This window comes from Epinephelus moara, chromosome 17 (assembly GCF_006386435.1).
Source record: "Epinephelus moara isolate mb chromosome 17, YSFRI_EMoa_1.0, whole genome shotgun sequence".
In the NCBI taxonomy this organism is placed as follows: Eukaryota; Metazoa; Chordata; class Actinopteri; order Perciformes; family Serranidae; genus Epinephelus; species Epinephelus moara.
In genome coordinates this window covers 2,885,713-2,897,748 of record NC_065522.1, presented here as the reverse complement: position 1 = coordinate 2,897,748, position 12,036 = coordinate 2,885,713, and the positions used below count along the sequence as shown (strand labels likewise).

At 41.0% G+C, this 12,036-nt stretch overlaps 1 protein-coding gene across 1 annotated transcript in view; it reads left to right on the top strand.

Moving 5' to 3' along the window:
- Nucleotides 1-12,036, top strand: part of ank2b (ankyrin 2b, neuronal) — a 157,526-nt gene that overhangs the window by 72,020 nt on the left and 73,470 nt on the right. Inside the window, exons 21-24 of the mRNA XM_050066933.1 lie at nucleotides 2,364-2,462; nucleotides 2,546-2,644; nucleotides 4,323-4,395; nucleotides 8,420-8,473. Of these exons, the coding sequence (XP_049922890.1) occupies nucleotides 2,364-2,462; nucleotides 2,546-2,644; nucleotides 4,323-4,395; nucleotides 8,420-8,473 (325 nt within the window). The remainder of the gene's footprint in view (nucleotides 1-2,363; nucleotides 2,463-2,545; nucleotides 2,645-4,322; nucleotides 4,396-8,419; nucleotides 8,474-12,036) is intronic.

Sequence of the window (12,036 nt, the reverse complement as noted above, 5' to 3'; positions counted from 1 at the left end):
AGGAGGAGGCATCTGGCAGGACCACGGCAGCAGCACAACCACGTCACACAATGCAGGCACAGCTGGCATACGAGGTAACCTGCCAGAGAGTGGAGCACAAAGGCTCCGGGGAAGAAGCCGAGTTAGCGGGATGCAGTAACAGGACATGAATGTAAGCAAAGGAGAGAGAGAGAAGAAGTGAAGGTACTCGGTGTATTATAGGAGGTCCCCCAGCAGACTAGGCCTATGTCAGCCTAACTAGGGGCTGGTCCAAAACAAGCCTGAGCCAGCCCTAACTATAAGCTTTATCAAAAAGGAAAGTCTTAAGTCTAGTCTTAAATGTGGAGACGGTGTCTGCCTCCCGGACTGAAACAGGGAGATGATTCCACAGAAGAGGTGCTTGATAGCTGAAGGCTCTGGCTCCTGTTCTACTTTTGGAGACTTTAGGGACCACGAGTAACCCTGCATTCTCAGAGCGTAGTGTTCTGGTGGGATAATGTGGCACTATGAGCTCTCTAAGATATGATGGAGCTTGACCATTCAGAACTTTGTAAGGGATTTTAAATTCATTTCTGGATTTTGAAGGGAGCAAGTGCAGAGAAGCTAAAACAGGAGAAATATGATTTTGTTTCTTAGTTCTTGTCAGTACTCGTGCTGCCGCATTCTGGATTAGCTGGAGAGTTTTCAAAGACTTATTAGAGCTACCTGATAATAGGGAATTACAGTAATCCAACCTAGAGGTAACAAAAGCGTGGACCAATTATTCTGCATCTTTTTGGGACAGGATAGGCCTAATTTCTGCAATGTTACACAGATGAAAAAAACACAGTCTGTGAGGTCTGTCCTAGATGTTTCATTCTGGACACCTCTCCTCCAGCTGTTCTTGGGGAAACCTCTCTTCCTTGTTCCATGTGGGTTCCATTTCAGGGCTTGTCAGGTGATGTTTGTGGCAGCTTTTCAGAGGGTGTGTCCAATCCAACTCCACTTTCTCCTTAGAATTTGTGAGTCAGTGGGATCCTGTTTTATTCTTTTCCACAGGTCTGCATAGCATACTTTGTCTCTCCACAAGATGTCTAGTATTCTCCTGAGGCAGGTATTCATGAAAGTTTGCAGCTTGTTTGTTGTGTGTTTTGTTGTTCTCCATGTCTGTGATCCATACAGCAACACCTGCTTTACATTGGAATCGAAAATGCCTATTTTGGTGTTGATTGATCTGTATTTTGAGCTCCAGATCTTTCTGAGTATGTTAAACAATACCTTAGCCTTATTGATTCTACTTTTTATGTTGGCCTCTGTCCCTCTGCCGATGTCCACAACACTGCCCAAGTATGTGAACTCTTCCACCTCCACTAGGGCCTTGTTGTGTATGATAATAGGGTTGCTGGTTTTGGAGTGCAACTTCATGACCTGTGTCAGCTTGTAAGAGTCATTTGTATCTGTGTGTGTTTAAGGATAGCTATCTTGTCTGCGAAGTCAAGGTCATCCAGCTGCTCCTGCATTGTCCACTGGATCCCAAGTTCTCTTCCTTAGAGTTGTTTCCTACAGTTGTCTGTTTTCATCTCTTGGACTGCAACTTTGCCATCATGGAGAGGCTTTCATACTCCGGTGACCCTAAGAGCTATGCCGGAGGGGGTTTTTATACCCCCGGAATGTTCAACCAAACCAGACAGGTCAAGGGCGCAAGGGGCAGACAAATGCAGTGCCCAGTCCTCCATGTTGAGGTTTGGGAGAGGGATAGACTACCCCCACTCCCAATCAAAACACCAAATTGTCGCATTCTAGCAGTTTGTCAAAATAAAAATACTATTAGTACTTTAGTGTTTTTGCTGGTGGGCATATATGCACATGGTCTAAACATGAGGGGGACGTGTCCCTGGCTTACCCAAAAAAATCTATGCTATGCTTATGACTCTTGCTTGGGCACTTGCATTGAGGTCACTTTTATAATGAAATAAATAGTGAAAATTAATTTCACATTTTTCTAGGGACCCCTGGAACTCCCTCAAGGACCCCTAGTGGTTCCCCAACCCCTGGTTGAGAACCATGCACTAAAAATGCTGTCAATACTACACAACACCAGTGCATCTAATAAAAACTTGTAATTATAACTTAATCCCAACTTTTTTTGTTAAAACTATATTGTGGAAGTGGGTACTGTAAACAGACAACTTAGAAAATGTTGTTGTTATAATGACAGCCGCACCACTCATCAGAGACCAGCATCACTCATTTAGCCAGCGTTATTTTATTTCACCATGAGCCGTTTTATATCAGCTGCCTGTATTTTAAAGATCCTTTAGAATCAAAGCAAAAGAGAAATAATAAATTTACTTAATCAATTTGTACTTTCTAAATTTTTATCTTCTGTGTTCTTTTCATTCCAGAATGGATACACTCCCCTTCACCAGGCAGCCCAGCAAGGAAACACACACATCATTAATGTACTGCTGCAAAGCGGTGCCAAGCCCAATGCCATCACTGTGGTACGTAAACCAAAACAAAAACACAAACATACACTTCACTATACATAGACACACATCACCTTCACTGTGTTTTTCTTGTCCAGAATGGAAACACTGCCCTGGGGATTGCTCGGAGGTTGGGCTACATTTCTGTGGTGGACACACTGAGGGTCGTCACTGAGGAGATCATTACCACCACAACGGTACCTCACACACACACCTGCAACTCCTCAAATAAGTTCTTATAATCTACCATTATAGATTATTGCACTTATGTTACCAAACATATAAATCCCTGTAGATCCTAGTGAGCACTGTTTCAGAGCAAAAGTGTAACAGAAGAATAACACATTATCCCACTAGAAATGAAAAGTGTCATTCATAAGCAATAAAACCAACTTGGCCTCACTCCTGTCTCGTTAAATAGCAAAGCTTGGTCAGAGGGCGTTGAGGTACCCTTTAGCGGTAGTATGAGATGCACTGGGCGGCAGCAACTGTTGTAGCGAGAAAGTCTAAATATAGCTGGTGGGAGCTGAGATAGATGTGTCAGTAGGCCACTGTCTGTGTTCTGTCTGACAGCATAGGTCAATCAGGTTATTTTAATAACAACATAGGCTGCTAGTATACCAAGCTGGTGACTTATGTCACATGACGTTACATTTTAATATTGATAAAGTAATAAATAAATAAACAAACTTAAGTTAAGCCAAATCATGATGGGTTTTTTTCTAAGCCTAACAATTAGCTTTTGTTGCCTAAACCTGAGGAAATAAACCTAATAACAAAGTTCTTATGTCTCCCCACCGGCGATAGCCATGGTAGGAGGCTTTATGCTTTTGGGTTGTCCGTCCGTCCATATGTATATGTACTGTATGTCCGTCCCATACTTGTGAACATGATATCTCAAGAACGCCTGAGGGGAATTTCTTCAAAGTTGGCACAAATGTCCAATTGGACTCAACGATGAACTGACTACATTTTGGTAGTCATAGATCAAAGGTCAAGGTCACTGTGACCTTGTTTGTCTTTTTCTCATGAGCGCAATATCTCAAGAGTGCCTTGAGGGAATTTCTTCAAATTTAGCACAAACGTTCTCTGTGATTCAACGATGAACTGATTAAGTGTTGGTGGTCATAGTTCAAATGGAGGTTAGGTTTAGGCAATAAAGGCTGTTAGGCTGTGGTTAGGTTTAAGAAAAGAAACATGTTGAGCATGTACCTATGACTCAAAGTTCACGATGGATCCAAACATGTGACTCCGGGCGAAAGTTTGTTTTTAGTGACCCATTCACCACCCCAACCCCATCCTTACAAACACTTGGGACTGCTTCCTAGTTTACTGCTGTCAGCGTGATCACATGATCAAAGCCTTTCAAAATGCGTGGGATATACAAAATAAAAAAAAATTGTGAATACAGCCTGCAGTTGATTTTTGCTTTGCATTTCCATATAAATTAAAACTAAGAACTCATATTTTGAGTTACTTAATTTAGAATTACTTTACAATGCCATACAAACCCTTAGAGTGTAAGCTTGAAATCTCTTTTTTAGGATTTGCTATTTCTATTATTCTATATTTATATTTTGTCCATGTATTTATATCAGTGAGGGTAAATATTAGAAACACCTCTTAGTATAATGCAGTGTAGTGTTCAACTTCAGCACAAAATTAGAGCCCCCAAAATGAAAACACAGTTGAGTCAACTGCTCTCTATAACTGTTTCAACTAACACTGAACATTACAAACTTCAAGTAGGGAGAATTATTGCAGCACTGTTGTCTCATACTACATTGGTTTCAGCTAGGTTTAACTGACAAACAGGAAAGTGAGTTTATGGTGTGATGTAGAACTAATAGTTTCCATTTCCTCCCATGCTGCCAGACGGTGACAGAGAAACACAAGCTGAACGTGCCAGAAACCATGACTGAAGTGCTGGATGTCTCAGATGAAGAGGGTGAGTCATGGTGTCAGTATAACACACAGTGTAGCCCTTGAGTTTGTCATCAAATGAGACAGTTTCCCTCGTGACTACAGCTAGTGAACATGTTTCCATTACTGCTAGTACGAAACTTCTACTCATGTGTAAACTGACCATTGAAGTCTGCCTCATTCTGCTTCAGAATGAAGCATTCTGCTTCATCAAAGCAGAGCTAAAGGTAGAGTGAATATTGGATTTGTGAAGTGCCGAAGAGCACAGCTCCAGATATATTCACTTACTCCATGTCTGATAGATGTGTCAATAGTAGGGGTTTAACGGTTCGCAAAATTCACAACTCAGTTCGATATGTTACAGTGGTGTCATGGTTCGGTATGTTTTCAAAATAGCAAAGACATAGGAGACATACCAGAGAAATTTCCTTGATTTTTAACTTTTTAAAGATGTGAAAACAAACATAATTCAGGCTTTTGTTATTTGTACAAAGCAAGAATATTTGTATGGCTGAAACTGGCAGGTTAAAGTTTAGGTAAAGCAAAATTAGTGATTTATTTATGAACACATTATACATATTAGAAAATACTTGTTGAAAATATGAAAAGCCTTGTGCTTGTGTGCTTGTGTCGACCGCGATCATAAATCATAATAGCGGTGAATGAGAGACTGTGGACAGAGTGGATTGAAATATTCTACGTGCTGATCACATGTATTGATAAAGTATTGGCTCGGCTGGCAGAGGTTTTATTGCACTTACTCACAGTAACAAGCGTAGTTGTCGTTAACTAGAGTAATCTTGAAGTTAAATTCCCTTCATCTGCACTGCCGCCTCTCTGCTGTTGAGTTTGTGTGTCTGTGTGTGTGTGCGCGCTGTGAGGGGTGACATGCAGAGAGCAGGAGATAGGGCTGCAGAATGATGCTGAAACCGAAACTTTAAAAAGTAACGCAGATAGTGGCGGAGCTTACTGTTATTACGGTGTTGATTAAACTTGTCTTGGGTTGTTTAATACCGGGTCTCGGTACCGATCCCTGCCCGGGCGTTTGATGAAGTCTCCTGGTTGGCCGGTGATAGATTGGTGTCAAACTGTCGTTACAGCCCGTCCGAGCGGTTCATGCCAGGCTCGAATCAAACCTCCCACTGGTGATGTACGCATCGTCTCATTTGATATTGCTCAATAAGAATCCAGACTGTCATAGCATTATTTTTTTCTCAATAGACGCAGGTGTCAAAGCCGTGTTGACAGGAAAGAGGCAGAGGAGAAAACCGCAAAATCACCTGGGGCAGTGCGGGCGGGGCATCAAGGCCACTGTGGCCTTAGGGCAGATATTTTTTTCAAGGGCACAGGGCCAAATTGGGAGAGCCATGGCCCTTGTGGCCCTCGTGAAATTCCTGCCCTGTACTTAACTAAAAGTTTTGAGTAAACCAGCCAAAAAATAATAACTATTTCACCTCAGAACAACTTTATGTTTCCCATCTCTAATATATCTCATGGTGCAAAATTTCTTTTACCACAACATTAACTGTAACCCATTAGAGCCATTGTGACATATAAACATTAACCACTGTGTAATGAGTAACGTGAGTTATTTAGAACACATTTAAACACAGTTTTCTTCAGCTTATAGCCTTAAACACATTGTCTCATGGCATGCTGGGAAACTCCACCCATTTATCCCCAACATGCCACAACATGTTAAGTGCACAATAATAGTGTTGTTCATTGGCCTTAAACTAATTAGGCGAAATCGGTTTTATACATTATAGTCAAATTAACTCAAAACTCAAAAATTGTTAACATAAAATACTGTGACAAGCTCAAAAGGGATGAGTTTTTGTGTCAAGTGAACATAAAGTTTTGACAAAAAAAGGCTACTGTGTAGATTTTCAGTTAAAATCTGTATCATGAATGGATTGGGGTTTTACAGTGCACTTTGGCTAGCTGTTCTGTGGTGTGCTTGCTACTCATGTTAGCAGTTGTGTCAGTACAGCTACAGTACAGCTAAAGAGCATTAGGGCAAGGGTTCCTTTGGTGTCAACCTCACACGCAGAGGGTTGTAACAAAGCAGTGGTTTTTGACAACCTGGGAATGAGAACAGGTTGGAAAATCGCGGTGCTGAAAAAAATGGAAATATAGCAAATATGAACTAAGTACAAAAAGTAAGGAAATTTGTGTTTGGTAAATTATTTCTTTGTTGTAACAATGCTTCTTGGCAATAGATCTTATACCGTTGGAAAGCCTGTTTATTACCCTTTTAAATGGTGCCACATTTGTAAGGAACATGCATTTGTGGGATGAGCAGCAGAGCAGAGAATGTGGGTTGCGCCCATGAAGAATTTGCCAAATCTTCTCTGCCAGTGCCAAACAGCTCTTTTTTTGCTGTTGTTTGGTGTTGTTTGGTGGATTGGATGATTGAAGTCTGAAGAAACAAGACATATTGGCAATTTAACAATTTATTCATTTAACAAACAGAAGCCTCAGTAGCGTGTGGAAGAACCATACACAGCCACAACAGCCTGGCACCTCCTCCTCATGCTGGTCACCAGCCTGGTCACACACTGCTGTGGGATGGCATCCCATTCTTCAAACAGCATTTGTCGCAAGTCAGCCAATGTGGTTGTGTTGGTCACACTGGCACGAACAGCACGCTCAAGCTGATCCCACAAGTGTTCAATGGGGTTGAGGTCAGGACTGCTGGCAGGCCATTCCATCCTCTCTACTCCCAACTTCTGGAGGTAGTCTCTGATAAACCCTGCTCTGTGGGGGCGAGCGTTGTCATCTTGGAGGATAGAGTTCAGTCCCAGACTGTAGAGATATAGGATTGCCACTGGTTGCAGAATTTCATCTTGATATCTCTCTGCATTGAAATTGCTTCCAATGATGACAAGCCTCGTTTTTCTAGTGAGGGAGATGCCGCCCCACACCATCACACTGCCTCCACCAAAAAATGTTACTCTGTAGCAATCAATGTAGAGTGAACAACGTATCTGTGCAGCAATCAGCAAAGCGTTCTCCGCGTCTTCTCCACACTTTGACCCTATGATCCAACTGCCATAGGCAGAATCTGGACTCATCGCTGAACATAACGTTCCTCCACATGTTCAGGTTCCAGTGCATGTGTTGCCTACACCAGCGCAAATGGGCCTGACGGTGAAGGGCAGTCATGGCAGGCCTCCTGGCAGCCCTATGAGATCGGAGATTGGCTGCGTGCAGTCTGTTCTGGATTGTCTGGGCAGAGAGCCGTCAGTCATATCGTCCTGCAAACCTGTGCTGACAGGATGAGGAAACAGTCTTCTTGGGGGTGCCGTCTTCTTGGGATGCCAACTTCGCGGCCTGTCTCTGGCATCCCCCGTTATATGGAACTTGACCTTCAGTTTGCAGATGGTGCTCGGGCTCACTCCAAATAATGCCGCAACTTGGTTTGCAGAACACTAGCTGGGGTACCTGGGGGTACCAGAAGCTTAAAACAAGAGTCAATAGCAACAGCAAAAAAAAAAGCCGTTTGGCATTGGCAGAGAAAATTTGGCAAATTTTTCATGGGCGCCACCCACATACTCAGCTCTGCTGCTCATCCCACTAATGTGTGTTCCTTACAAATGAGGCACCATTTAAAAGGGAAATAAACAGGCTTTCTGACGGTATAAGATTTATTGCCAAGAAGCATTGTTACAACAAAGAAACAATCTACCAAACACAAATTTCCTTACTTTTGTGCTTAGTTTAGTATACCTTTAATGCAGTTTAAAGGACCTACAACCGTGGTTTTCAATGTCTCCTTATGTAGACTTATTTACAAGACTTTTATACATTATTTTCCCTCCAAAACCTTTATTTATTATGTCATTTTTTAGCAGGAAAGTTCTGAATATCTGCTACTGACATCGGTATTAGACTTCAAAGACCTATATTAGATTTAGCCCAAGTCTATTTTCAGCTCAAATTGTGTTGTATATTTTTGTCTCCCATTTGAAGAGAAGAGTTCAGAGGTCTTTTCTGCCATTAGCATATTTCACAAAGGAGTAAGTGATTGTGCTGTCAATCCACAGCACTGAAATCCATTGATGATGACGTTATGTCAGATGACCTTGAGGATGTGGAAGGTATTCAGCACGGTGCTTTGTGTGAGGACTTGCTGTGCTGATCTGATCAGGAGTGGGTAGTGTGTTATGCATGGTGAATAAGCCTGCACCAGTGGCTGTTTGGTTAAATGCATCAATACTAACTGCACTGTGATATCTGGAAACTAGAGATGCAGAGAGAGTGGTTAAAGTTGAATTGAGCCAAAAAGATTTACCACCTGAGGGTTTTCTTATTAGAATGCGAACAGCATCAATACACATAATTTGCTGATGTAGCAACCTTGACATCACCTACTGGTTTGTTGACTCCTGTTTACAAGCCTTGAGCACAGCATTTTGGCTGTCGCCATCTTGGAATTGTGGAGCCAGAAGTGACCATATTTGAAAGAGAGGGTGGGTGAAGATAACCCTTATGCTAGCTGGTAGCTTTTAACATTTACAGTCTATGGTTAAATGGGATAATGCTAATGCTAATGCTAATGCTAATGCAAATTTTCACTTGCGAAAAACAGGCTTAAAACCATTAAAACAAAATGTACTCAGCAGAAAAACTGAACATTTGAATCCTTGGAGGATCTCTTAGTACAACCAAATGCTGAACAAGACTTTTTAGGTAATCAAAGTGTTACAGTTAACTTGAGTGAACTGAAAACATGCTGAACTTGTCAACAGACCAACCCACCTGGCACTCAGAGCTGCCACACCCTTAATTATGTATAACTAAAAGCCTTAATAACATTAAACAGATGAGTTATGTAAAAATTCACTGTTCACAGTTTTCACAGTTCTGGGATGCCATGTCAACTTCAGCTTGTTACATGCATTTTCCATTTTCAAAATACACTTTCGTTTTCATAGGAAATGTACAGTTTGCATACAGTCTCTTTCAAAATACTACACTACGTTGGTATAGCGCCACAAATTTTTTTGCTTCAACAACAAATGCACATGGTTAGGTTTAGATAAAAAGAACAGGGTTTGGCTGTACAATCTTATGGGAAGCGAACACCGGCCTTCAAGGTTTTGTTGTTGTCCCACTGTGTTTCCCTCAACACAGCTGGGCACTTTTAAACAATAATGGCGATCAGCTGCATGTCATGCAAATATGGAAGGACGGCTTTTTTTGCCAGTGTCTGACGCTAGAAGTCATTGACCAAGCGCCAGTGTTTGACAATTTTGGAATGAGACTAGCTGTTGATACTAGATACTAATATTACTGATTAACTCAGATCCACTTTTTCGAGGTTGGTTGAACCAACTTCTCAGCACATGGAGGTTGCTATTAAGTAAATGAGTAAATGATGAATAAACTCTTTCTGCTGATAACAGTAGCTGACTTAACAGTCTTAAACACTAAAGGAAAAAAAGCTAATTCGGTAGCTGTTCAGGAGCTTATAATCACGTTTTATTATTATTTATTATCTAAGTTTGTCACAGAACTGGCTGAACAAAAGTTCCTGAACAGCTTCTGAACTACCCTTTTCAAGAATAGAAATTAATTTTCAGGCTTTGCTCTGAGGTAGTTTCCATAGTTTCCATAGGAAGCAAACAGACTACATCACAATGTTTATTTACAATAACTTCTGGGTAGAAATTCTCTGTGCAACGTAAATAAAGTCAAACAGTGCCAAGCAAACACTGTCTCAGTTAGTTGTTGTTGTTTTTTCACTTTATTTATTAGTTTCCACATTTAAGAAAACATGTATGCAAAAATACAGGAAAAAAACAAAAAAAAATTCTGTTTTTTTTTGTCTCCCCCTGGGAGCAAGCAATCATATAAAACCCAGTATGAAATAATTATGTGCCCCCATTAAAAACAAAAACAAAAACACACACAAAAAACAACAAAAAACAGTAATAGACAAAGTGTGTGTATGTGTGCACGCGCATGCCTGTGATTTAAAGTTCTGCAGCAGATGTTGAGAAGCAACAGTACTAAAACCCTACAGCTGACCAAGCAGATATGTGATAAAAGGTTGCCACGCACTATTAAAACTTTGCTTCGATCCTCTTACCGCAAAATCTTCTCTAGCTTCAAAAATTGTAATGTATCTCTGACCCAATGTTTAAAAGAGGGAGGGGTTGCCTGCTTCCAATTAAGTTATATAAGTCTTCTGGCTAAAAGGGTGACATAAGCAATGCAATTTGACTGTACCTTAGGAAGATGACTGTCTTCACACTGAATACCAAAAATTGCAGTAAGAGGGTTTGGATCAATTGCTCTTCCAAGTATTTTGGAAAGGGCTTCTAAAATGGAAAACCAGTAAACCGAAAGACCCAGGCAAGATCAGAATGTATGGGCTAGTGTAGCAGGGGAAGTTTTACATCTATTACAAGAGTCATCGACCGAAGGATACATCTTTATACATCAGCATCCAGAGAGATTATTACTTCAGGTAATGGTTGATTGAGGTGTATGGAATACATAATATTTAAAAGGCGGCGAATATTTAAGAAAGAGAGACAATTTTTTATGAAACCAGTTTGGTCCGGAGAAATCATATAAGGAAGGATGGGCTCCAAGCGATGGGCCAAGGTTTTAGCCAGCAGTTTACAATCAACATTAAGCAGCGATATAGGACGAAATGACCCACAGCTAAGAGGGTCCTTATCCTTTTTCAGTAATGAAGAAATAGAGGCCTGACATAAGGTTGGTGGAAGGCAGCCTTCGACAAAGGATTCATTAAAAACAGAGAGCAAAATTGGCAAAAGCTTTTCCCCAAACCTCTTAAAAATTCAACCGTGAATCCATCAGGTCCTGGGGCTTTTGCATTTTGCATATTGTTAAGGGCTACTCTGGTTTCTTCTACAGACAGTTTTTCCAATTGCTCCATGAATGGTTCACTTGCTTGAGGTAGGTTTAAGCTCTGAAAAAATTAGTTTGAAAGGGTCGTGGACCACTTCAGAAGTATAAAGGGTGGAATAAAATCATGCTCATTAATCATAATTAATTTCCTGCTTATTGTTAGAAATCTGACCATCATGTTTTTGAATGCTTGTAATCACAGTAGAGGCCACGTACTCTCTAATCTGTTGGGCCAGAGTCTTGCCAGCCTTGTCTGAGTGTTTTTACAGGTCAGAGCGAGATTGAAGGAGTTACTGTTCTGTATGGCGCCTGCTCATCAATGGGAATAGCAGCTCCTCTGGACTTGTCTTGATAATCAGAATGATATCATTGTCCAACTCAACCCCTGCGTAATCTGCTATGGTCAGAAGTCCTGAGATGGGTTTCTTGAAGGAAAGCGATGTTAACATCCAGACTCTCAAATGTGATAAAACTCTATTACGTTTGATGATATGATTAACACCCTTGGCGTTCCAACTAATACAATTTACTGTATTAGTGTCACCATTACTTCTGGCTGGCAAAACATCAGCCATGATCATAACAGGTTGCCATAGGATTCATCTAAATCATCAACGTGTCTCTTAGACCCCATCCCAACTAGGCTACTTAAGGAGGTCTTTCCTTTAGTTAACACTCATATATTAGATATGATCAATATATCCTTATTAGCAGGCTATGTACCACAGTCTTTTAAGGTAACTGTAATTAAACCTCTACTAAAAAAGCCCACCCTGGA